Raw genomic sequence first — 27,922 nt, 5'->3', positions numbered from 1 at the left:
CCATGTATTCAAGTACCGTGTATACCGTTTACAGCTGCATTTATGTACTGATTGCCTGTATTTTAACTTGCCTTAAACACATGCTGCCTATGGGGTAAAATCCCTTCCTATAACTTTCTAAAAGTGGCAGTCTTTAAAAGAGTTATTTCAATAAGCAAGAGCTTGATGAGTCATGCTGTCCTTTACTGAGTTTTTCTCAGTACAAAAGAAGCTAGGAGCAATTTATCTAAAACTGATAAGGAGCATTTTTCCTCCTAGACTGAAACACTACATATTTGGCAAGGCTAAATTTGTTCCTATTCAAGGAGGCAGGAGTAAACAGAGATCTTAAAAGGTTCACTAAGATGCACTGGATTTATTCCACCATTTTGAGTTCTCCTAAACTTTCTTTATTCCCCAACATCAACTGCACAAACATATTTACTGGCTTGTTTTACCAGATACCACCAGCAAAGGCTATAAGCGAAAAGCATCAGCTTTACATCCTTCATAAACAGTGAAAGAGCAGAACAAGTAATTCGAGAATCAATTCCTCATCCCACACTCATGCTGCTGCTCCGTAACTTTTAGGAAGAAATTACTCCCCACTATGAGTTTCCAGTTAAAAAAGCGTGACACTTAGTATACACCAGAACCCTGTATTTTTTTTTATTTTATATATATATTCTACACACACACGCTGGTGGTCTTTCACATTGTAAGCACTTTATGATGTTATGTGTACCAGAGAAGGAAAATGGAAAGCAGATCAAGCATTTGTTACAGTAAATCTAGTAGTTTAAAATGTTACAGTATTCAGTAAATTGGAAAATGAATCCATACTATTCCTAAAAACAAATTCCTTTCTTTCTTAAATACCCTTTGCTACCTCTTCTTTCAATCACACCTAGTAGTCTATTTTTTGTTGAAATCGAAGTCAAATGTATCTTTTACTTTGTTCTAACAAAATTTAAGGCCAGGTCTACACATACAGCACTGCAATGGTGCAGCTGTACCTATACTGGGGGAATTTTATATAGAGTGTTTTGGGCACACATCCACACGTATAGTTAGAAGGGCACTGGGAGGAGCACTGGTCTTACTGGCTGCCCCTCCCTGTACTCCATCTCCACTCTTCATACCACCAGAGTAAAGGCAACATAACATAACCCATAAGTCCCTGGGTCTATCATAAACACCTAAAAATCAAACCTTCCTTTGCCTTCACAGAAGCTATTAGGCAAGAGGTGTTAAGGAAGCCAAAGAACTTTGTTTTCATGCAGTATGCTTACCCTTCATAGCATTCACATGAAATCTGTGGATCAAACAACATTCTGGAGTCTATCCATCCAGCCCACATCCTATTGCAAAGCACACAACTCAGAAAATTCCCACCTACACCTCTAAGCCACTACCCTAACAGATTTACTCAGTAGATCTTAATTTTACCTCTTTCATCTGAGCCTTTCAAAATCCCAGGAGGCAATAACCAGGACTGTTTCAATATCTGAGGTTATGTCTACACTACAAAGTTAAGTTGACCTTAGTTATGTTGACGTACAACCACCGCTGTAATTAAACTGCTGTTGCATGTCCACACTATGCTCCTTATGTCAGTGAAGCACATCCACAGTAGCAACTCTTGCACTGACACAGAGAGCAGTGCACCGTGGGTAGCTATCCCACTGTGCAACTGGCCGCAGGTTGTTTTGGGAACGGTTTGCAATGCCTCATGGGGACAGGCTCAATGTCACATGATGCAGGTTTCTCAATCCCATCATTCCATGGGCATCCTACTAGGTTTCTAGCTGATTTTCAACTGCTCTGGTAACCTGCGGGCCAGCCATCTCTGCCAGAAAGTATGGATCCTGCACTGTTCTTAAGTATTTTGTTGAGTGTTATGAACACCAGGCTATAAAAGAGGAGCTCAGCAGGGACCTATTTGGCTGAGGGAGGCTTTGAAGGAGCATTTTAACAATGAACCACAGTAATGTGTGTTGCTATAGGGTGCTGAGTCTGGTATTGTTTGTTTGCATTGTGTTACCTCCTCCATCCATCAGAAAGTTAACCCTACGCAGTTGACATCTGTTTGAAAACGTGAATGCCAGTGATGTCTGTTTTTACTTGTCCAGGGAACGTTATTTCTGTTTCTTTTCATTCTTCCTTAAAACCATGCCTCTTTTCCCAGAGGCAGAGGTTAAGCACCCCGACTGCTCCTCCCATCAACTCCACAACCCTGATCCCAGACCCCTCCTTGTAGAAGTGGCACGTCTGCAGCTCTGCACCACAGTGATTATTTGCCTTCTGCTATGCCTGCCGCAGCTCTGACTTTTTACACAGCACCGCTGCATGTCCCGATTGTAGGGCTTCTCCTCCAGTCCCCGAACAAGTTCCTGCGGCTGGAGCGGAGCTCTGCCTGCAGCGCCGCCTCTCCCCACAGACCCAGGGGATCCAGCACCTCCTGTATACTCCTGGCAGGAGCACATTTGCTGTGTGGAGCTGGCATGCTTAGCTGGGCAGTAGCTATATGAGCTCTCCACACCAAGCAAAGAGAGCAATTTCAAAGCTTCCTGTGGCTTTAAAAGGATAGGGGTGCATGCCTGTATACTGGCTGCAGAGCAGCGGAGTTCAAAATGGTGACCAGAACGGTCACAGTGAGCATTGTGGGACACCTCCTGGAGGCCACATAGGGCGACATAAGCAACGCAGTGTCTACACTGACACTATGTCATCCTAAGTGCTTCGCCTCTTGTCAAGGTGGTTTTATTATGTCGGCACAGTAGAACAGTAAAAACTAGCGGGAGGAACATTGCAGTTTGTACACCTCCATAGTTATGTCGACGTAGGCTGCCTTACGTTGCCTTAACTTTGCAGTGTAGGCAAGCCCGGAGAGGTTTCAGTCAGCACCAACTGAGAATCAGACTTGCCTATATCACCTTGTCAGCTGGTCGGGTTGGATGAAGCATTATGTAATTAAGAGTAACGTCTGGGTTTATCCAAGGATTATGTTAGCAGATGCCATATCTAGCAGATTCAGGGCAAAAAACTTACCATGCTTTGGCATTCCCTAACCACATATTCAGGACAACCAGTGATGTATGAAACTAAGACATAACTGACAATCAGCTAAATTCACAGCTCAGTTCCTTTGCTTAGATACTACAGTGACTGGTACCATATTAATACCCAAGATGCATAGAATTCACTTAGATTAAAATCACTGAAAGTTTTAATGTATACTCACACCCAGTAATCTAATCAAACATTAAACGTTACTACATTTACTCCAAAGAAGTCCAGGAGCAAAGCTTTTAGTGCTTGAATGTTGTCACACAGAAAATCAGACCATGTCATCAAATGCTGAGACACTGACTGTGGCCAGTACCAGACGCTTCAAAGGAAAATGTAAGAACATTGCAATGGACAATTATGGAGGAAGTTTTCTCTGAACCCTTTCAATTAGTGGTTGGTCTATCCCAGAAACTTTAATCAAGTATTTATAAAGACAAATAACTTTAAACATTTGGATTCCAAAACACTAGCTTAGAGGATCAAAAGAAATGTATGACTAGCCAACAAAGCTATTTACAAAACTACACAAAGCTGTAACAATTTATATTTCTTTTAGACTAAGCTCTTTAGGGCAAGGACCTCATATCTACTAACCTTGTGCAACACCTAGCACAACACAGCCCCTTCATAATATTGCCCATTGCTTTTATAATAAATTTATGTATTTTCCTGAACTATTCATAAAAAAATTACATATATTCTTCATTGAGATACCAGTGATGGAAATGCAATCTGAAAGACCCAGACAGGATAGTCCCACACAAATTCCCTTTCACATTCTGTACTTAGAGCCCAAACAATGTACTTACATGTAAAATATTTTCTTAGAAGCATTTATTTCAGTTAAATCCTTCTTGATTATATGTGGCCCCTTCCATCTTGGAAGATCCAAAACAAATACATGCAGTACACACATACCCCACTCCAAATATTGTAAGGTCAGAAGGGAGCATTATGATCTAATCAGACCTCTTACATAACACAGAGAATATATTGTGGTCTTGTATTCAAATCACGTAAAAACTGCTATTACTCTCAAGGTGCTTAAAACAAATACAGAGAAAGTAGGTTATAAATATAAACACCACAAGATGAGATCCACAGTGACCTTATTCATGTGGAAATCCAAAGATATCATCTGTCATCATGCCAGTATTAAATGTAGGTACAGTCTGCATACATAGATTCTGGGCCTCAGACAGTTAAAAACATTTCCATCTACTAACTTGAATTTCAACAGCACAGTTTCATGCTACTTAAACATGTCCTAACACAAGCACTAAGATCAACTAACAGACATAGCAGGAATAAGAAGAACTGGAGCAGGGGATGAAGGCAAATATCAAAAAAAGGAGAACACGGAGGAGCACAGTGATGGTTGTATCAGTCACTCACTTCAAATAAGGTTTCAAAATAAGTTTACTGCATTTATCAAGGTCTTTTAATAGCCTACTAGAAAGATCATGAAAGGATAACTTTAGGTACACTAAAAAGGGTTCCTGAAGGGACGAACTTGAGGGGAGGAAAGGGAATAACCTTGGAACTTACAAGATATTGTGAAGGTGAACCACCACTCAGAAAAATTTACCTTCACCCTTTCCGAAAACTGCAAGAGTAAAACCAACAGTTTACTTAGACCTCACACCAAAGGAAACTTCCTAACCCTGCTTGGTTGTTCTATTACCCTTTTTAAATTTTAATAGATAGCATACAAAGATAAACTGACTACACAGAAGAATTTAGTAACAGTAAAACTGTCTCACAACCAAACACAGAAGGCTGGTATCAGTGAATGGCAAAAAAAAAAAAGTCAAGACATTTTATTTATATAGAAATGCTGAACTCTGACAATTTGTTCACAGATTTAAAGCCTGTACCTGTATTCACGCAGAATATTGGACCAAAACTGCAAAACCAACGAACAGCAAACAAATGGGAATATCACTGGAAAGAAATCTAATTCTCCTTGCCTTTTCTTTTAATCAAAACAATAAGCACCAAACCATCATATGACGTGGAAATAATAAAATGCAAAAGGCTACCTTCTTGCAGCAAAAAGCATAAGGTATTAGTAGACTGCTAATGGCTTATATCAGTGGTTCTCAAACTTTTTTTTCACGGACCACTTGAAAATTGCCGAGGGTCTCGGCGGACCACCTACTGATCTTTCCAAATGCTGTTTATAATGTTGGCTAACTATTGTAAAGCGCTTTGGATAAAAGCGCTATATATATATATATATATATATAAAACAACTTTATAATAATTAACTTTTTTGTTCTACAAATAAAAGCACACAACTCATATTTTATTATCAGTAGTCTTACCTTTCTAATGCAACGGATGTGCCCGCTCTCCCACACTGCAGCAGCCCCTGAGCTGGGGCTGGGAAGGAGGCAGTCTCTCCCTGGCACCGCAGCTCTGGAGCTGGGGAAAGTTGCCTCTTTCTCTGGCCGCCACAGCCCTGCATGTCCCAAATTTCCCCCCCCCTCTCTTCTAACCCCACTGCCCCCTCCCACCTGCCCTTTATTGCCCTCCAAGGCCACCACCTCACCTTACACGTGTCTCTTCTCCAGGGTCCAGGCACCTGATTAGTGGAGCCATGTCTGTGCAGCTCCACTAATTAAGTGGGTGGCCCTTCATTCTCTTATGTGCAGCCGCCCAGACACGCACCTTAGAGGGAATGGAGCTCACGGACCACAGTTTGAGAATCTCTGGCTTATAGGTTTTATTTTTAACTTACCCACTATGGCAGCATTTCTTCCCTTAAGCTCAGCAAGAGAAAAACTTCCCAAATTTGTCTACTCACTGGTGAAGTTTAGTGGAAAGGCCTTCCCCAGATCTTTCTATCATAGGCTACTAGATAAAATGGCGAGACTCGCATGACAAATAATCTAACTGGCTTCCTATAAGTGAGACAGACAGTAAAGTACTTTATTTTGGTGTTATTGTGTAAACATTTGCCCAGATAGAACATTCTGCATTTACCTTTCAAATATACGTTAGTCATAAATAGCTTTCCAAGACTTGACAGTAACCTACATTGTTACACAGATGTTTGAGCCCTGGCTAACTGCCATTTAAGATCACAATGATTTTAACTTTTGAAGTATCTCAAAAAACAAACACTCAATACAAAAAGCCAACTAACTAACCATATATAAAAAAGGACACCACCTTAAAGTCTAGTCAATTTTTTCAATTTTAATTAAAATTAGTTTCAGATAGTAACATCTGTCCCTATGTCTCCTTCCCCATTTGAGGGCATTTACAAATCACATTTTCATACTCTTAAAAATGATGTCTCTTTCCTTTATTGTTGGGTGAAAAACCACATAAAGAGAAACTGATCAGCTAAAACGGGGAGACAAGTAAACCTATTATATATAAAATGTTGTCAAATGAATGAAGTTAAAAAAATTTTGAAGTATCCCACCTATACCAAATCTTTCTATTTATATTCATTTTGAGTGCTACCTGCAGGTACAAAAAAATTCACAGTATCTTTTAAAATGTGAAATAACACTTCACTGTCATATTAGTACGGTAGCAGGTCTTTTAAGCTTGATTATCTAGTTCATTACATATAAGTAAGCTTGACCTTTGTTTTTCATGAAGCAAAATAATTTCAGTATCTTTTTCCAATAACTTGCAGAGTCTCCTCTCAGTAGTGGTATTTCTTCTATCCCTACACATTCCCCTCCCAGAAGGATTCCCTCTGCCTTTAAACTTAAATTAATATTAAATTTTTAGATTTCTCTGGTTTTAGGTGCTCCTACTGCTTTGTAGCTACCAAAATACTTTTGTAGAGTAATACCTAAAAGATTACTTTACTGTTTTGGGTGCACTTTTAACCTTCTGGACGTTTAGTTACTACCCTCTGCATATATGCTGGCGTCTCCAACTCCTCTGCCCCCAACCCTGAAATTTCATGATGCATTTTGTTACCACCTCTTCTTACCTGTTCTTAGATTGTCCCAGTGGTCTAGTGCTTGGGCTTTAAGTTTAAGGTAGAAGGAGACTTCCTAGGAAGCCAATGGGGAACAGAACATTAAAATACGATCGGTAGTGGCAAGTCCTATCTGATCCCTATGTAGCGGTTGCGAAAGCCTTATTTTAGTAGCATCCTGTGCAGTCTTGAGAGTTACTCATCTAATGAGGATTTGCTTATGTATCCCTCCACAAGCAGAAACGCAGAATGACGAATCAGATATCTGTGACATCAATATCAAGATTTTCATAATTGGGTGCCTGTAGTTAGATGCCTGCCTACCTACCTCATTTTCTATAGTGTGAAGCACCAAGCAGCTCCCATTGAAGTCAACTTGAACATTAGACATGCTGTAACTTTTTAGTAATGTCATAACAAAAGTGATAGAATACAGCCCCAGGCCACTTTCATCATATAACTGCAGATCAAAGAAATGATCCAACTGTACGTTTTTATTGTTGGTAAATTCAAGCAATTTGTATTAAACTATCAAGGAATATGTAGATAAAAGCAAATATGATGCAATGCACATTTATTTTTTTAATTAAAAAAATGCATATTTACATATTGCCCTTAGACCATGGTAAATTGCTGAAATGGACCTATGTCACAAGGGTCGGACATACTGGCATGCATGCCAGTCAGGAAAGACATAAGAGGAATACCATGAGCACTGCTAGATGTCACTGAAATTGACAGCCAAAGCTATAAGCTGTAAGCAGAAACCTCCCCCAGCACTCTTGGTCTTTCATTTTCACATGGAAATTCTAAAGATGAAGATACCATCCCTATACTTTCCAGCATCCCAACATTCATCAAGCTACATCCACGGTAAACATATGCAGAAGACGCATACTAACCTTGGTTCAAGTAAGTAAGAGTTTCATCATGCAATTTGACTGCTGGAGATGTTGCAGCACACATAACATATTGAAACGGTGGATGTTTGGTCTCACTGTCTGGTGGAAGGCTGGAATCTTCCTGCTTGAAAATTGGCAGTGCCAAAACATCACTGAAACAAAAACCCGACAATGTCAGTCTGAAAGAAGCATTTATCTTACAAAACAAAGGCAAAATTAGAACCACCACCACCTTAGGAAAAATATTTTCAAAAAGCTGAGTGGATAAAAATCAATTAAAAAAATCAGAAATATACTTAAATCAGATTTTTTAAAAATTAAATAGATTAAATTTTTTAAAATAAATCTATTTAAATGATAATCTATTATAAGGCCCACATTTAGCATAATCTAATAATTTAAATTAAAATTAAAAAATATTAAGCCATACATGTCTGCTGCAAAGTTTTAAAGAAAGTCAAACCACTCAACTGATTGAAGTTACTGGCCAAGCCCCAGGAACCAGAATTTGCTGAAGTGCTAAATCAGCTTTGGATAGCAGTAGCCTCTTGTGCAGGTTTAGAGAGAATGTTTTCTTCATTGCAGTTCATTTAACTAGTCACTGACTAGATCGGGGTGGCCAACCTGTGGCTCCGGAGCTACATGTGGTTCTTCAGAGGTTAATTATGCGGCTGCTTGCATAGGCGCTGACTCCGGGACTGAAGCTACAGACACCAACTTTCCAGTGTGCCAGGGAGTGCTCACTGTTCAACTCCCTGCTCTGCCCCAGGCCTTGCCCCCACTCTACCCCTTCCTCCAACGCCCCCGCCCCTTCCCCCAAACATGCTGTGCTCTCCCTCCTCCCCCATACCCTCCAGGGCCTCCTGCGCATGCAAAATAGCTGATCACAGCAGGCAGGAGGCATGGGAGGAGGGGGTGGAGCTGATGTGGGGCTGCTGACGTATTATTGTGGCTCTTCGGCAATGTACATTGGTAAATTCTGGCTCCTTCTCAGGCTCAGGTTGGCCACCCCTGGACTAGGATCATTCAAAGTTAAGAAACTAAAGAGAGCTGATCCAGTGGAAAAACTTGTTTTCCCCTTCCAATGTATGAATAAAACTGAGGTGTATAGAAGAATGAGATCCGCTAGTTTTAGACTCTGGTGGAGCTGGACAGATGGAAGCGAGACACAGGAAGCTTTCCCCAAAACTACCAATGCAGATAAGACTAGGTCTAGAACTGGGGAGGGAGTCACGAGACATGGTTTCTATTCTTTCATCTGCCACTAATATACTTTGACCTTCTGAAGTCACTGGACTGCTCTGCTTCAATTTCTCCATCTGGGAAGCAAGGTTAAGAGATTATGCCTACTTGAATGGTTCTATAAGATATACTGCTTATGGGTTCACACTCCTAGGTGAAAAAACTCTAAGTTCAAATTTCTAAAGCCATTATAGTTGCAATAAGAAGAGTTTTGTCACAGCGCCTACAATGCAACTTGTTATCTCAAGCACCTAAACCAACAGTCCCTTTCCTAGTGAAATTACTGCCAAACAGACAGAGACAAACAGAAACTATCTACATTATAAATTGGAAACAGGCTGTAACCAAGTTCCTGGAGGTTCTATTAGAAGTACAGCATAGACAAGGTTTAAAGGGACAAGTAATGAGTGAAACTTCAGCAGCCAAAGACAGTAAGAAGAATTACTGGAGGAAGTTAGGACGCCAAGCTTCAAAGTGAACATCAAGAAAGAAAGAAGTTTGTGGCCTGCTTTACTGTACATACACTAAATTGGTAAGATGATTTACCTTGCCAGTGTGGCAATCACAGACAATACGGCTCAGAAAATACAAAAGAATCCAACTGAAGGCTCCTGTTCTGCCCATAATTTTGAACAAAGGTTGATGGCAGTCACTTACACACATCTAGGTGAATCTTCCTACTCAGGCCACCTTCAATATGGATGCAGCTACCAAGCATGTATTTTCATTTAAGTGTTTAGTAAATTCTGCTGATTCTTGTCTAAAACAGTCAACTCTAGGTATATAAAGGCTTTCCCAGATCAAGAAAAGGAACAGGAAGTGATGAAAGAAAATACATTAGAACCTCAGAATTACAAACACCAGAATTGCAAACTGACCAGTCAATCACACACCTCATTTGGAACCAGAAGTATATAATCAAGCAGCAGGGACCAAAAAAAAAAAAAAAAAAGGCAAATACAGTACAGTACTGTGTTAAACGTGAACTACTAAAAAAAGGAAAGCAGCATTTTCTTCTGCATAGCAGAGTTTCAAAGCTGTATTAAATCAATGTTCAGTTGTAAAAGTTTTTGAAAGAAAAGCCACAACATTTTGTTCAGAGTTGCGAACAACCTCCATATCCGAGGTGTTCATAACTTTGAGGTTCTACTGTAATGGAAAGTGTTTAACTCAAGATATCTTTAGACCATTAGTTTAAAAGCTGAAGACAGATGGAGAGATGCCATCTGCCCCACAATCCACAAGGATATCCCATAAGGCATGCAATCCTTTTGAGGGGAAATGGAAGGCAAAAACAACAATACCCAGGTAACAGTAACCTCACACTCAGAACTGAAAAAAGTTCAGATAATTTTAGAATCTAGAGGTGCCATATTAAAAAAAATTATTGTTGCAAGGTAGCAACTTGTGCCATTGTTAAAATATTGCTCACATACACATGGTCTACATATAGTGGAAAGCACCTTTCAGGAAAAGATGCATTATTTCAAATATGTTGAAGGGCCCATTTATGATACTCTACTCTGATCTGCTGCACAACACAGGTCTCAGAAATTTACTCCATAATTCTTGCAACAAAGCCATAACTTCTGATTAAGCCACAGTTTCTTTTTTAAAAAGACAATTTCGTTTTAAAGACTTCAGGTGACGGAGAATCCACTACACTTTCAGTTATTTGTTCAAATAGATAATTACCATCACTTAAACATGTCTTTTTTTCTACCTGCAAGAGATGGCGATTAACAATATACAATTACTGTTTGAGATCTATCAGTTAGCAACTTTTTAAAATTCATTTAATATGTACTACATTGTTTTTTGTGCTGAGGAATTATCAGAAGCCGAGAATCTGGCATTTGGTGCTGACAATGTCAGAATCCAGGGACCAATGCTTATCAGTGGCAAAGAGCTTGTCAATAATTAAAGGTGAACTGGATAAATCCAATGAAAATTTAGTTAAGCCCAGAAAATACAAACTGAATGCCTCCAGCAGCCAGACAGTACAGATGTAGGTTAATAGCTTAGCTTTAAAAACAAAACACAGAAGATACTTAGAAGGAAGCTCCTTCTCCCACCCCCCCCAAGGTAAATTAAATTAATGTCCTTGTATAAGCCTTCCATACTCTGGTTAGTGATGGCATTCAGTATGCATCCATGCATGAATTGTTTTTGTTTTAGCTTTACAAATCGCCTTTAAGGCTAGCTGCTATTCAAATTTTTCTCCACAATAATTGAGGAAGCAATGCTATTTACTACTCACAGTTTTTATGACTGAATATTCCCACAGGTTTTATTTAACGCAGAGACGGGGTTGGAAACCATGCCCACATGGAAAGAATCCATAACTTCATAGACCAGTAAACCTCAGTTACAATTTGTAAGAGTCTGGCTAAAAAAAAAAAAAAAATTGCTAAAGCTTTTAGGATGGACTGGTTTAAATCAAAGTGATTTAAATTGCCAATTATAATAATGATTTAAACCGGCAAGCAGAAATCTTGATATAAGCCTTCATTTTTAATCTCTTTTTACATTTGCACTTTTTAATTTTTCTAAAGAAAAGTTCATTCTCATTTGTTAATCATTAAAACCTTGCTTTGCAATTAAATTTAACTAACTTCACACTAAGTTTTATGCTTTTTGCTAACCAGGATACAATGTATTTCTAAATACAATTTAGAACTTCAGTAGTAAACATGTACTGCTTGAACACTGGTCCCTTCCACCCCTGGTATTTATTATGGATGGCAAGATGGATGGATGGATGACTATAAGATGCCCACATCTATGACAGTATCTTCCTCTTTGGCTGTTAGGCATCTACCCTGGTACTTTGTGTTGTGCATACTAGCAAGAAAATTAGGTGGAATAAAAGCTTGCTCCATCTGCTTGCTCACTGACTGCAAAATTTAAATTTGTTGTTGGATATCCTGCAGTGTTGCTTGAAGGTCTTTCCAAATTTCAACAGCATCAGCAATAGATCAACTATCTTTCTGCAATTTGTCCAAGGCTACAGAAACAGGTTTCAGTATATTTAGCATATCTTCTACATTTCTCTGTAGTCTTATGTTCAGTCTTACGTTGATTACTTTTGGCTGCTATAGTTCCGTCTATTTTGCCCTGCTTTTCTTCACAAATTTTCATCTGCATAGGCAAGTTTTTAATAAACAGCTCAAAATAGTCAACCTCTGAATTCCATCTTGCATCATAGGGGAGAATTAGTTTTGATCCTCCTCCTGTCTTCAGTGAAGCAGAAGCAAAGTGACTTGCAGAAGTATTTTACAATTTCAAAAATTTGTTTTATTCCTGGACAATGTACATGTTTGACCCTACACCCATCTATTACAGGTTTCAAGTTCACTTTATTATCCTCCTCTAGGTTTCTTACCTTAATTCAACATATTTTTATTTATACATTACCATAAGCTTAGCACCTAAGTCAAAATTTCAAATTTAATTTTAAACAAGCTTATTTTTTAAAGAAAATAAAACAAAAAATCTGATTTCAATAAAAAGCATACTTTTTTTAACCACTCTGGACACTCTACACTTTTCACACAGGTGGCAGTCATAATCTCTACTTTTTGCCAAGAAAACTCTCATTTTACAGGCAACCTTAATTCTGACATAGATTCATAGATATTAAGGTCAGAAGGGACCATTATGATCATCTAGTCTGACCTCCTGCACAATGCAGGCCAGAGAATCTCACCCACCCACTCCTGCAATAAACCTCTCACCTATGTCTGAGCTATTGAAGTCCTTCCTTACTCTTTTCATCCCCCTTCTACTGAATATTTGCATTTAGCTCATTGCTTATATGTAATACCAATTCTTTTAGTATCAGGAATGAAGACTGATCTTTACACAGGCAAATATAAATGTCAGAACAGTAAGCCATAGCATCAATCTTCTAACTTTTGAGTGCAAGATTTTACCACCTTAAAAATGTGGAGGTTTTTTTATATATATAATACCACTTTTTATTAATGTGCCTATTCTCCAATAGAGAAAATCAGAATGGCTGAGCTCCAAAGAACTTGAATATTTGCTTCAAGCAAACAATGCCCAACTTTATGCTTCAGACAATTTTGTCTTCACATCCTTCCCACAGTGACCTCTATCTTCTTCTATGCCAGCCCTACACCCGGAAACGTCTTCCTTGCATGGTCCACAAGGTCACCTCCCTTTCCAAATACAAATCCCTCTGAACTACTTCCTCTGTGAAGAAAACAACTGTCTGCCAAGGCCACAGAGCAACTGGGGAGTTGTCATATTTATATAAACAAAAAATCATTTTATCAAGAATTTTATCATCAAAAGTGACTCTTTATAGCTGACCACTCTTAATTTTGTGTTTTAGATCAAACCATCTTTTCAAGTATCACTTTTTATGTAGTATGCAGTGCATTGATATCCAGCTTGTAGTCCAGAGGTCACTTGTGGGCTTTGGGGCTCTAAATTGTGACTTCTGAGGGTGAATGTATGTATTAATGAGTATTTGATAAGGTAAAACTTGTGCTCCCACAGCCAAACTCTGCAATGTTAAAATAAGTGCTTGAATCAGCCACATAACTACGAGAAGGAGGTAGAAAGCATCCCATCCCCAAATCCTCCCAAAGCTTCTTTCCCTGCAGCCCAAGGAACAGCTCTGATGAGAGTTGGGAGCACTCAGAGTAAGCAGCCCCTAGCCCTTCCCTGTAGCAGCTGCTGAGAAAGTCCCCTGCTGCATTATAGAGGAGAGGACAATAACACTGGCTACTCCACTGCCTTCTTCCCTGACAGGCTGCGGGAGCTTCAGAGACAGCAGGATGGAAACTCAACTGGCTATGAGCCTGAGCCAAGGAGAGCACCTAGCAAAGGATGGCTCCCCTTTCTCATACAACCCACAGCAACCCAAGAAAAGGAGCAAGGAGAATCTGAGAATCAGCCACCAGTTAAATCTCCCTCGTTCTCTGCCCATCTCAGCACAGGTTAGAGAAACCAGTTGGCTGCCCCAACTTGTGCCAGCTGGTTATGGTCATGGGATCAATGCCATCTGGGGATACTGAAAAGCAGTACGCAACAGCCACTCTGCTCCCCACACACACCTTTCATCAGGGGTTGTAAGGAGGGAGGCATAGGAGCTAGCTAGGCAAGCTCAACAGAATCTGTCTTAAAGTACTAGCTGTGTCTCCTGGGCCTTTTAGAAATGTGTTCAGCCATCAGGCTGAAAAGGTTGGACACCACTGATCTAGAACAGAGGGGTCTTTACCATAAATAAAAATGTACAACAGAACAAAAGATGTACACAAATTTATCATTCTATAAAAAAGGTATTTGTAATATGTAATGCATATTGTTTTATGTATGACATTTTTATACTATACATTTTTAGATCGTAAGTTCTTCAGGACATGGATGGTGTCTATGTTTTGCCAGCACCCAGTATAACGAAACTGCAATCCTAATTGGAGCAGGACTTTTTGGCTCTACCACAATAAAAATAAGGTTATATTCATATAAATTGTGCTTTACATTTGTATGTGGAAGAAAATAGCCAAACACAAAAAATAATATTTAAAGAAAAGAAGTGCAAAAGTTGTTTCTCAAACTGGGGTCCGTGGGCCACACTGATCAACTCCCCCCACCCCCACGCCTCCTGCATGCTGGGGAACAGCTGTTCAGAGGCATGCAGGAGGCGCCGGGTGGGAGGGGGAGAAGTGGGGACAGGGTGCACTGGGCAAGGGGGTGGAAAGAAAGGGGAAGAGGGACAGATGGGGTGGAGCCTTGGGGGAAGGGGCAGAATGGGGGCGGGGCCTGGGGATTAGTGAGGGGCTTGAGGGTCCTCGAAAAATTTAAAATCAAAATGGGGGTCCTCGGGTTGCTAAAGCTTGAGAATTGCTGACTTAGAAAATTTGGTGTGAGTAACTATACAAGTCTGGACAAAGATTCAAGATTGTTTAGAAAGAGATGTAATGTTATAGGAACTATATTAAACAGTAATTTGATCTGTCAAAAGTAACAGTGCCTGCAAATACATAGGAGAAGAGTGGACTGAATCACTTGCCTATATTTTTTATTTTGTTAGTGCAGAGCTTGAAAAGTTTATCAGGCATCTAAAGAGCTATGAGTCAAACATATCAGTCAGACACCAACATAACCGACAAGGGGAGGGTTGACCCCCAACTGTGAGATCCAAACACACACACACCATTAGTGGGGAATTGGACTGGGAGTCCTAGCCAGCTAGCGTCCATGGATCTTGTTCAATTGCAAGGCCTCTGCTTAGCAAGGGAATAGATTATTTTTGAAGTTCCACAAATCTCCAACACCCCAGGCTGTAAGGAGCTCCCTCAGATACTGTCAGGGTGAAAGAGTGACTGTTAATTTAAGCTCCCCAACCTCCATTCTTTGTTTTGGTTCTTATTCCCAAAAAGAGACCCAGTTCCAACCCCAAGGCCACTCCTAACTTTCCCAAGCTGCAGCAAAGTCAAGATGAACAGATCCTTTAAGGGCTTGTCTACAATTGGAAATACACTGAAATAGCTGTACCAGAATAGTTATTTTGGTATAAACTCTGGTGTGAAGACTCTTGTTCCAGAGTAAGAGTACTTTTTCCTGATTTAGTGTAATCCATTTCTAGAATAAAGATCTGCACATGGGGTTTATAGCAAAGTAACTATTTCAGAATATCTGTTCTGGTAAATTTCCAAAGGTAGACAAAACCTTAGTTTCTCTACCACACACAAAGTTTTGAATAGTAGCAATTTAACTGACAAGCATTACACTTCCCACATGAATTTACGTGATTTCTTTTTCTAGCCCACTGTTAATGGCTATAGTTGGCTCTCAGTTAAAGCGTTTAAATATACAAATCCCCAAATGGTAGGCCATATTTTGGCAGGTAAGTTATGAATACTGAAAACTGTAGTTTTTAAACAGAATTAGCCAGTTATGAAAAAACTAAGTATAAAACATGAAAAAAAACTATATTAGTACTCTGATTTAATTTAAATGAAGGCTCAAGGCTCTTATGATATGGAAAGAAAAAAATTCTCATTACACCACAGAAACAGTGAGTAGTTTCTTAGATAAACATTTTCTCTCTTGACACAGCCTTCACTACCTGATACCTTATTAAAAAAAAAAACAAAACAGAAAAACCCAACAACAAAAAAATACCTCATTTACCCCAAAAGAACCAAATTTTTTCCATCTGGATTACATTATCCCTCTTTCAGACTATTAAGCATTTACAGAGGTTATGCAGTTTTCATAGGGCTGCAGAACTATACTGGTTTTGGTCATGAACTTTGACAGGACCTGCTTTAAAATCAGTTAAGTCATGTTTCTGTGAGAGTATCATACCTAGTATAGTTACTTGTAACAGGCAAAATTATCATCACTGAAAGAACTTAGCAAAAAATATTTGATTCCGCCCCCCAGTTCAGGGGTGTGTGTGTGTGTGTACGTACACATTTAACAGCACTAGGTACATATCAAGTGTCACTGTTTCATATGTAGAGTCAGTTTCTCTGTAGCATAAAAGATGCTTAAACAGATGATCAGAAAAAGATGTTTTAAATATATTTTTAAATTTCATGATCTACTATTTAAAGAGTATCATTAAAACCTGGAAATTCTTAAAATTAGTCAATTTCAGGTTGACAACATCTCTTTAAAACCTACTGTCATTGATCAATAGACATCCACATTTATTATATTTGGATAAATGCTGGACTGGCTGACAACTTATACTTATGGACATAAACTGACCATCAACTTGGGTGAGAATCCCCACACAGAAAAATAGTGTTTAGGTGACCAAAATATATAATGTCCAGCCATGAGGAAGTTTGTGTGGAAGGTTGTTTTTTTATGAGAGTATCCATTTTTGAGAGCTCATTCTTTATCTTTCCCTGTTTGCTATAGAGGATGTTGATCAGGTGGTTCCGCAGTTTCTTTGAGAGCGGTGGCACAAGCTGTCAGCATAGTCTGTGTGGTATACAGATTGTAATGGATTTTTTACCTTCAGTCCTTTTGGTACGATGTCTATCTGTTTGCTGGAAAGGAAGACGTCTGTCTATATCTGTACAAGCTTTTTCATGCAGTTGATAGATTTCCACTCCATACGGCTAAATGCAGTGCCTTGCATAATGACAGGTTTCAGAGTAACAGCCGTGTTAGTCTGTATTCGCAAAAAGAAAAGGAGTACTTGTGGCACCTTAGAGACTAACAAATCTATTTGAGCATAAGCTTTCGTCACGAAAGCTTATGCTCAAATAGATTTGTTAGTCTCTAAGGTGCCACAAGTACTCCTTTTCTTTTTGCGAATACAGACTAACACGGCTGTTACTCTGAAACCAAATATATAATGAAGACTGGCAATGGGGCAGGAAGCCCATGCTAGTCTTCCTTTAGAGGTGCAGAGCATGGACATATGATCTAGAGGCTTACTTCTATATAGCAAGCCTATTTTTCAGAAGATGAATACATTCTTCTGTCACTTCCTTCCAGAGATTACAGGAAATATTGGACTTCTCATAAGAAAACAGGCACAACAGAATGAGACTCATATGGTCACATTCTTTACATTCCATCACTTGCTTTTATTTTTCCATTTATGTCACCATCATTAACCCAAATCATACCCTATGTCCTACTAGGTACAACACCTAACATATCTGTTGTTGGTACCTAAAAACCCAGCATATTTGGGTAACTGACTCTGAACTTTACTCAAAGAATAATACAATTAGATAATTCCTTTGATCATATGCTTACGGATGAAAATTGCAAAATAATGCTAATATTTTTGACCATAGGTTATCCAAAAATACTTAGTTTGTGCTTTATTGAAACCCTAAAAATATATGCAATATTGACTTTAAATTCTTACATACAACTCACACATTTTTAATTTAAAAATGTTTTAAGTGCTGCTGCTATGGCTACTATTTGAGTGATAACTTCTTATGAGATCATGATTTATATCATCTATAAACAGCAAAATCTAAGGATGGGTACCCAACAAAAAGGAAGATGTGGCTGGGAAAAGAGGAGCATTAGCATAGTAAGGAATAGATTCACAGGATGCAGCAGTACTGGAGCTAAGAAACAATACCATTCAATATGAAGCATTAAAATCTATAAGCATGGAAGGAGAGGCATCATAAACAACGCTCAGATCAGAATTCCTCAGAAAGATAATACAAAGAACCAGAAGAGAACGCATTTTAACATGACTACTCAAAAGTCTGATTTATAGACCTATAACCCACCTTTTCTTTCAAACAAAACAAAGAAAATGCACCAAAAAATGGGCATATAAAATCAGCTGACGTTTGAGAGGAAGCATGAACAATAATCTTAAAAAATAAAGAAAAAGGAGAATGAGTTAATGCTAGCCAGACTGGTTACAGGGAATAAGAAGTGTTTAAAAACATACCTGAGAGAAGAGCAACCAAACAACTAATAAGCTTCAGGAAATAAATGATTAAAAAAAATAATTTAACTAAGAAAAATAAACAGATGGACAATAAGAAAATAGACCTCACAGAAATAATTTATTACAAAAACAGCTCAGGCAAGCGCTGCAGGCCCTGCACCACTTGGCACACAACTTCATCCCCATGAAATGAAGCATCTCAGATCTTGACAGAAAAATGGGCTACTACACAGGAGAGCTGAGTGAATAAATACCAACAACCTCAAGTGGAAAGGAGCTACCTGTGAATTTGATGATAAAAAAAAAAAGTATCTAATTTTTCAGATTGGCAGACCTTTAACAAAAATTGCTATTTAAAAGTGCAGATAAGTGAGTTAAATGAAAATCACCTTAAAAGCTATACACACTAGAATACCTGGACTTTGAAGACCACTCAGAAGCTTCAGCTAATGTTCAGTTTTGCCACACACCTTCTGATTACGGTAAGCTACCAAGAGTATATAAACACCTGTGCTTTACATACTGTATTCGATACCAATTCTATCGTGGATTAAATTCAAGGTACTTGTTACTTGACAAAACCTTAAACTGACAAAACCTTAAACTGAATAAAATCCAGTTATCACATATGCACCAGGACGTAATCTGTTTTTATCAAAATACTTTGTCTGGTCCAAAGATGATGTGCACAGAAGGACAGCATTCTCAACAGGAGGCCCTCACCTCTGAAATTAGGTCTTATTGGATACATGTCCACGCCTGGTTGCCTTTACTGACCAATATGAGATCTGTCTCTGTCTAAGCTTTCCCAACCAAGTTCTGGAACCTCTTGGCACTAAGCCTATGGCTTGGTTTTCCACTACTCCATCTTTGCCCTTCAAGGTTGACTAGATTGGTGTTACTAGTAAAGGAGGGAAGATGGAATATAACCTATTTATTCTAAATAAACATTTAAATTTGAAGTGCACCCAGATGCCATCGTGATGGGCACCTTAAACACTTTCAGAGGAAAACAACACCTAGAAGCCCATAATGGGGAAATATACCTAATGAGAACAGACTGTAAAACTGGGTATGAATTGGAAAAGTGACTTGGTAGAAAAAACAAACAATAAAAGCCATCACTATTTTAGGTTGCACGGAGACAGTCACTATCATCAAGTAAAAGATGAGCTACCTAATAAAAGTACAACTAGATACTATGCTGAAAAAAATGCTATTACAGAGCTCATTGAAGAGCAATAAAAGTTATTAGGGAACTGGAAAAGACAGTTAATGAAACACTAAACAACAGCTTAACTGAGTAACACCTATTCTGGGAAACATGACGGACTACCACTCTGAAGGATGCAAAAAACCAAGAAAGGTAGATTTACGGTAGACCACAGATCTAAAACTTCACTTTGGAAAGACTTCTTAATAGGGAATGTTTCCAGGTTGCAGAAGTCCCATCCCTGGAAACGTTTATAGCTAAGCTGCACAAGAGCAACCCTATACTAGTCTCTGCAAACATGGGCTACTCTAGAAGGTGCCATCTGCCCGTCCGCGTCCCCACCCCAGCATACGCTAACATGTGGCCAGTCACTGGGAGCGCCGCAGCAGCGGTAGGTACAACACTGACTGCGGAGCGGGGCCTGCCTGGCCGCGACGGGCCGGGGAGCGCAGCGGGGCGGGTACCTCATGCTGTAGGCGCTGGCTCCCAGCTCCTGCCCAATGCCGGAGAGGCTGGCATCGAAGTCGTGCGCCAGCCCGGACTCGATCACTTCATCCATCTTCAGCACCCACGCCATCTTCCGCCGCTCGGCGCGGCCGGAGGGGAGGAGCAGACCCACCGCCGCTGTTACTCCTGTGGGAGGCGGTGACTCGGCGGGGGCGGGTAGGGCCCGGAGGAGGCGCCGAGAGCCCGGGAGAGGAAGGGGAGAGTCCGCGTTCAGCCCCGCGGGGGCCCTTTCCCCGCGGCAGCAGCACCAGGGCGCGGGGCCGCTCTCAGCATCCTGCGCTCGCCCGGCCGCCGCGTGGGGCCCAAGGCCCAGCAGCCTCGGCCCAGACACAGCAAGGGGCCGCCGCCGGCCGAGCTCCGACCCAGCCCAGCGGCTGGTGCCGCATCGTTCACGGGAGAAGAGGCAGCAGCACCGCCCCCCGCCCGGGGACCCGCCGCCGGCTACAGCCCTTGCGGGGACCCGGCCCCGCTGCCGCTGTCCCCGCGTCCCGGGCCGGGCTCCGAGAGGCGGCCCTGCTCCCTGTCAGGCGCTCGGGGGACTGGACTCTTCTGGGGTCTCCGCTCCAGCGCGGCTACAGAACCTATACTAACATGGCGGTTGGCTACTTCCCCTTCCCCGTTCAGGTCCCCGGGCGGGGCTTAGCCATAGCGAGAGGGAAGATTGGCTGGAGCTTGTTGGCGGGCAGCAGGACTGTCCAATTGGGACCTCCAAGAAAGGCAAAGTAGACGGTAGCCAATCAAAAGGCAGTGCCCCACGCCTCGCGATAAGCCTTCAGGGCGTGCAGGGAACTGTTGTCGGCATGGTGACCAGTATTACAGCCCGCCCGCATTGACGACGCTGATTTGTGACGTATATGCACGGACAGCGCTTGCGTTAACCCTGCCCTCGCTATTGGTTGGAGCCTAAGACTGACCGCTGCAGAAACCAATCCATGCTGGAAAAGAAAGGGGCGGCAGTAGGGCGACGTGCAAAGGAAGCTCCGCAGAGCAGCTTGGGTAAGTCATTGCGTGGGGCAGGGCCTGGCAAGCAGGGCGCCTGTGGGCTACAGCAAGGGTGGGGCTGGGAGAGCGTCCAGTTCAGTGCGTGGGGGAGGCAGCGTGTCATTCCCTCCCCCCCCCCCCCCAGTAGGGAGCGCTGTGCCTTGGGTCTGGTGCAGGGATGTGCCGCCTCCTCCTCCTCTCCCCTAGGATGGCCAAAGAGCCGGGAGGGCAATAGGCACCTAAAAAGACAAAGCACCAAATATTGAACTGTCCCTGTAAAATCAGAACATCTGGGCATCTTCATCTCCTGCAATGGTCAACTAGGTACAGGCAGCTATTATCCACTCTAGAATAAAAAGTGTAAACAGTTTTTTATATATATATATATATATATATATATATATATATATATAAATAAAAGGAAGCAAATTAACAATAAGAAACAAATGCTTATTTAGAGCTAGGTCAGCTCACTACGTATTAGTTTAGTGAAAACCACTGACAGCCTACTGCTGAGGTACTACTAAAATATACTGGATAAAATACTATTCAAAAATCAAGAGAAAGGGTGGTTCTAAAGCCAACTAATACATAAGCTGTAAAAAGAAGCTGAACTGACAGCAAGCCTTTGGAGAGCTTTAGAATATTGTGCTGGGTTTAAGGAATGACTTCTAAAAATAGTAAGGATAGAGAAACATGGCAAAAGAGGTAGGAATGTTAAAATATCACAGTATACTGAAGTCATGAGGCCTTACACAGATACCAGATTCAGAATCCTTGAAGAGAACAGAAATAAAACAGAAAATGCAAATTTTTATCAAGGGAGAGAGGTTGTGATGGCTTGGGATACAATATTCATTTTCCAGATAACTCTGTAAATGTGTGTTCGTCTAGAAAGAAAAAAAATATATAATTACATTACTCCAAAACACAAGCCACTGCTGCTAATTCAGTTTATTGGACCAAATATTGGGTGCATGAATATGCCTTCTCCCAAGGCTCTCCTTTTCCCTCAGGTGGAACGGTATAGATCCCAAACCCAAAATAAGATTTCTCTTGATTGTAATAACTAGAGCCATCTACAAAGAAATGATACCTTTTGAAGGAATCTTTCTACTGAATCAATGGTAGAAAAAGCTTCCTTTTCGCCTTCCCCCTTAAACTCAATTGGTCAGTATCCAGACATCCGTGGCTGTCCTTGGTGCAGAAGGTCAGTTGGTAACACCTATGGTGTTCTAACAGGGAGTGTGTGATGAGTGTAATAGGATCGGGCTGAGGTTAATCAGGAAAGAAAAATGTTGTATGACCCAATTAGTGGCCAGTAAGTAACTTTTCACAATTGTCATATTGAGCTCTACTAGTGACATTAAATGTGAGGCATAGGCCACAGGTCTGATTTTCCCATGCCTCTCTTGTGAAGCCACAACTACCAACCCATTAACATTCACCGCCAGCTCCAGCTGATAAAGTGTGAGGATTTGGAGTGATCAACACTGGAGCCATGACAATGGCCTGTTTCAAGGGGGACATTGCTTCTGTGCATTGCTCAGTCCATTCCCATTGAACACACTTCTGTAGCACTTGGTACAAGGTACCTAAGTGGAAGCAAAATTGGGAATGAAATCTCTGTGGTACCCAGTCAAACCCAGAAAGGATCTTAAAGCCACTGGATCCTTCAGTTGAGGCAATTTTTGGATTGTGTCCACTTTCTGTTGCACTGAGGTTCTACCCCATTTTGTCAGGGTGAGACCTAAGAAAGAGACACGAGAGGCCACTAACTGTGCCTTAGCAGGATTGCACTTCAAGCCTACTTTCTTTATGATCTGCAGGAGCTCCTCAAGCCTTTCCAGATACTACTTCTTGGGATGGCTCACTAGACAGAATCTACGTACTAGAATAGAACCATTATTGGTTTAGAAAATTGTGACAGTACCTGCCTAATTTGAGCATGAAATAACGCAGAGGAATTTTTGTACCCCTGGTATAAATGGTTCCAGGAATATTGGACCCCCTGAAAACTAAACACAAACCAGTACTAGGAAATGTTGGCCAGTATAACATCCAAAAGTTATTGCTGATGTTGAGGAAAGTAAACGCTGTGGCCTCTGGATCAAAGGACTTAATGAGATCTGGCAGCTTGCCCACCGTAGGGGCACAAGTAGGTGACCTGATTTAGGCATCCCTAATCAATGGTTAGATGCCAGGAACCATCTGGTTTCTTAACAGGCCAAACAGGGGAATTGGCAGAGTAAGTACATCGATGTAGAACTTGCTGGGTCAGAAAGGACTTAATAGTCTTGTCTATGTATCGTTGGCTTGATCTGGGTAAAGATATTGTTTTGGGACTGGTACATTTCCTCCTTCTACAACAATAATGACGGTCATACATCCACAGTCAAGTTTGTGTTTGGCAAAGGCATCCGCATGCTTGAAAAGTAAAGTCTGTAACTCGAGTTGGTCTACATGCTCTGCCACTATTTTGTTCAGATTATATTTCTATGGTTCCAGTTCCTCTGCTAGAGGCATCTTGCCACATTCAGGCATGATCACCGGCGGATAATCCATTGCCGACTCTGTAGTATGACACAAAAGAAAGTTACTTACCTCATGCAGTAACAATGGTTCTTTGAGATGTGTCCTCCTTAGGAAGCGCCACAGTAGATTTTAGGTAGCAGTGTCCCTTCAGCCCACTCATGTGTTCTCCTCTCTCATGATCTGCCTTGAGGCTATCTAGCAGTGCACAGGCAAACCCCCCTCAGTTCCTTCTCTACTGCAAAACCCCTTATGGAGAACTCTGAAGTAGAGGGGAGTAGGACAGGTTGTGGAGCACCCATAGGGGGACATCTCTAAGAACCATTATTACTACACAAGGTAAATTCCTCTTCTTCAAGTAGTATCCCTATGGGTGCTTTACTGTAGGTGATTTCACAGCAGTATTACCCATGGAGGGCTGGGGCTTGGGAGTGGAGTCTGTTACTAGAGAGAGTACTAGGGAGCCAAAGATGACATCAGAGGCCGAATCTCCAGCGATCGCATAATGTTCTGCGAAAGTGTAGGCAGAGGCCCACGTCGCTGCTCTGCAGATTTCCAAGATAGGGACAGGTTTAAGGAATGCAACAGAAGTAGAAATTAACCTTGTGCAATGTGTACAGATTCCAGATGGAGGCAACAGGTTTGTGCCCTTCATAACACTGATTAATGCAAACTGAGACTGACATGCTCTGTACCTCGGGGGAACACCGAACACCCCCGTGTTCATCCTTATAATATGATTGTGTAGTATTCAATGCAAAGTTTGTCATGTCGGGTGTCTTCGGAAGGCTCATAATGCACTGAGCATTGTTGTCATAGTAATAGTTGTTATAGTAATGTTATAGGTTGTAATTTCATGTATATAATTATGAGGCTGAAAATGTGTCCTCATGGCTTAAAGCAAGCCCAAGCAAAAACTCTCCAAGAGCAGAGGGGAAGTTCACACCTCATCAGGGCATGTATGGGACAACCCCAGTCCAGCCTCAGAGAAACAAAGGATCTGTTGGGCTCTCAAGTGAGTCACCCCCCTCCCTTTGGTCAGTTTGGGGCTGCGATGAGGTAATGCTCACCTGACTCTGAAGGGGGGGCAAAGCCAAGAGGGAAGAAAGGACATGATAAAAGGGAGAGACATTTGCCATGCTCTTCCTCTCTCTCCCACCTCCATCTACAGACATCACGACCAAAGCGATTGAAGCACTGATCAAATCAGCCAGCCCTTCAGACAGGTTGTGAGAAGCATCTTTAAGTTTGTAAAGGGCACTGAAAGTGTTGAGATCAGCTTAGAATGCTGATCTGACCAAATCTGACTCGTTGGGCTTTAACTTATAATCACTTAAGATCTATCTTTTTACTTAATAAATTTGTTTATTCTACCTGAAGCAGTGCGTTTGGTTTGAGGAGTGTCAGAGACTTGCAGTGTCCATAACAAGCCTGGTATATATTAATTTCTTTGTTAAATTGACAAACTAATATAAGCTTGAGGCAACACCACCTCAGGAAGGGATGGGGGTGTAATGTCTGCCAGGGAGGGAAGTGTCCAGGTTGTTGGCTGCCCGCAGGTCGCAGCTGAACTGGAGACAAACCCAGCTCTAGGGAGCATAGAGAAATGTGTCCCAGAGGAGAACCCAGAGAAGGGAGGGGATCTAAGAAATAACTGAGGTGGGTGAGGATTCCTGCGACTCTGTACCACAGGGAAGCAGTGTGCTTCCAAGTATGGGAGGGGCTGAGACCAGCTTCTTTCTAGCAGAAGCCAACGTGCCCTCAGGCGCAGGGGCAGGAGAGGTGTTGTCAGTGATTAAGGAAACTGTCCCAGTTCTTAGCTGGCAGAGTTTTGCAGATGAACAAGAGACAGAACCCTTCCAAGGGAGCACAGAGAAATGTGTCTTAGGAGGTGGCCCAGAGGAGGAAACTGGGGAAGGAATAATGGGGTACAGGAATGTCTCCTCACTAGTCACTTGGGGCAGGATGCCCAGGACACTGTGAGGATGGCTGAGTCAGCATCTGTGCACCCAGGCACTCAGCCTGTGACCCAAGTTTTGAGAAAGAACTGTGTAACAAGCCTGCTACGTATCAATTTCTTTGTTAAATTTACGATCTAATATAAACTTGCAGAGTCCAGCAGGCATAACTGGACACTGCAAGACGGAGGTTCCTAAGGTTGTGTCTGGGACCGGAGATATCGGCTAGTGTCTTTCGGTTGCAAGTAGCTGGGAGCAGTTTACATGCCAGAGGCTGTGTGTGAACAGCCCAGCAGTGGGGGTTCTCAAAGCAGAGTAGGGTAAGGCTGGCTTCCAGAGTTGAGGATTGGCGTGACCTAGCAGATCACCGGTCCAGATAACAGCAGAGGGGAACGTCACAGAGACCCATTTGGATAGTTTTTGAGCTGATATTGCAGAGCTTTTGGATCTTTCTGTGAACAAAAGGAAGAGTTATGGGGACTTCCTGAAGTTCTTAGTCCTGTCCACGTAGAATGCTAGTGCTCTTCTAACATCTAGCATATGCAGAATTGCCTCCCTGTTGTCACGATGTGGCTTTAGGGAAAAAAAACAGGAAGATGCTTCTGTTGATTCATATAGAAAGTGGAGGCAACTTTAGGGAGAAACTTGGGATGCAGCCTCGGTTACTTTTTCTTTAAAAAAGACCATGTATGGTGGGTGTGCCATTAGGGCCCCCATTTTTCCTATGCACCTATCTGACGTGATGGCAATTAGAAATGCTGTCTTAACGGACAGGTGTAAGAGAGAGAAAGTTGCCATGGGCTCAAACGGAGGTCTAGTCAAAACTCTGAGAACTAGGTTAAGATCATAGGTTGGAGCAGGTGGTCTCACGTGCAAGAAGAGATTTCCAATGCCCTTAAGGAATCTACGCATCAGCGGGTAAGCGAACAACAGAGTATCCGTCTATCTGATGGTGGAAAGCCATTACGGCCACAAGATATACTGTAAAGGTGCTGAGTGAGAGTTCTGACCTTTTGAGGTCTAAAATGTAGTGTAAAGTAAGAGGGAGGGAAGATGAGGTTGGATGCTTAGAATGACACCAAACTTTTAATCATTCCCATTTTTGTAGATAAGTACATCAGTGATCAACTTTAGTCTGTACAGCAACACGTCTTTCTCCTCATCAGAGCATTCTATCTCTTAAGTCTTGGAACAAAGAAGGAGCCAGGCTTAGAGATGGAGGATGCAGACAGGGGTGAAGGATCAGCCCGTCACTTTGAAAGTGCATGTCGGGAATGTGCCAAAGAGGAACCAGAGGACATATTGCTATCTGTGTCAGTTAAAGGAACCAGACATGTCTTGGCCAGAAGGGGGCTATCAGAATAACTCTCACTTTGGCTCGTCAAATTTTCAACAGGATCTTGGATAGAAGAGGAAATGGAAGAAAGACACACAAGAGGTCCCTGTTCCATAGGAAGATGAGAGCGTCACCCAGTGAATGTTTCCCCAGGCTGGCCCTGGAACAGTAATGAGGACATTTCTTGTTCCGGTAAATAGCAAAGAGATCTGCAGTTGGGGTTCCCCAAATGGCAAATATGTCTTGAAGCACCTCTGAGTTCAGTTCCTATTTGTAGTCATGAGAAAAGTTCCAACTGAGACTGTTGGCTGTCATCTTCTGTATTCCTAGTAGACAGACAGCTGAGATGAGCACATTGCGATGGTTGCACCAATTCCAAAGTTTGAATGCTTCTTTGCAGAGGGAAGGACATCAGGCACCTAAGTTCCCTCTAAGCTGTGCAGCCGGCAATCAAGGGCCTCACAGGTGGGGAGAGGCACCGCTTCCCCGGCCCCAGGCTGCTGCAGCGAGAGAGGGCTGGGGGGAGTCCTCTCTCCCTGCCACAGCCCTGGGGCAGCCTGCACCCCAAACCTCTCATCCCTGGACTCCCCAGCCAGAGCCCTCACCCCCCACGCCCCTGCACCCTAACCCTCTGCCCCAGTCCTGAGCCCCATCCCACACCCTGAACCCCTCATCCCTGGCCCCACCCCAGAGCCTTCATCCCCAGCCGGAGCCCCCTCCCGCACCCCAAACCCGTGCCCCAGCCCGAGCCCTCACCTGCTGCACCCCAAACCCGTGCCCCAGTCCTGAGCCCTCACCTGCTGCACCCCAAACCCCTGCCCCAG

The 27,922-nt window shown here is 41.9% G+C and overlaps 1 protein-coding gene across 6 annotated transcripts in view; it reads right to left on the bottom strand.

Annotated features, from left to right (window-relative positions):
• Positions 1 to 20,899, bottom strand: part of UBP1 (upstream binding protein 1) — a 60,495-nt gene extending 39,596 nt beyond the window's left edge. For all 6 annotated transcript variants that reach the window (XR_013345298.1, XR_013345300.1, XM_077811100.1 and 3 more), the window contains exons 1-2: positions 20,249 to 20,899; positions 7,903 to 8,054 (exon numbers count right to left, since the gene is read on the bottom strand). Coding sequence is in view for 4 of the 6 variants with exons in the window: in XM_077811100.1 (XP_077667226.1) it covers positions 7,903 to 8,054; positions 20,249 to 20,361 (265 nt within the window). In the remaining 2 variants the exon portion in view is untranslated. The remainder of the gene's footprint in view (positions 1 to 7,902; positions 8,055 to 20,248) is intronic.
• Between the last annotated feature and the right edge of the window lie 7,023 nt (positions 20,900 to 27,922).

This window comes from Eretmochelys imbricata, chromosome 2, assembly GCF_965152235.1.
Source record: "Eretmochelys imbricata isolate rEreImb1 chromosome 2, rEreImb1.hap1, whole genome shotgun sequence".
Lineage (NCBI taxonomy): Eukaryota > Metazoa > Chordata > Testudines > Cheloniidae > Eretmochelys > Eretmochelys imbricata.
Note: the sequence above shows the minus strand (reverse complement) of the source record. Positions and strands in the feature narration are given on the sequence as shown.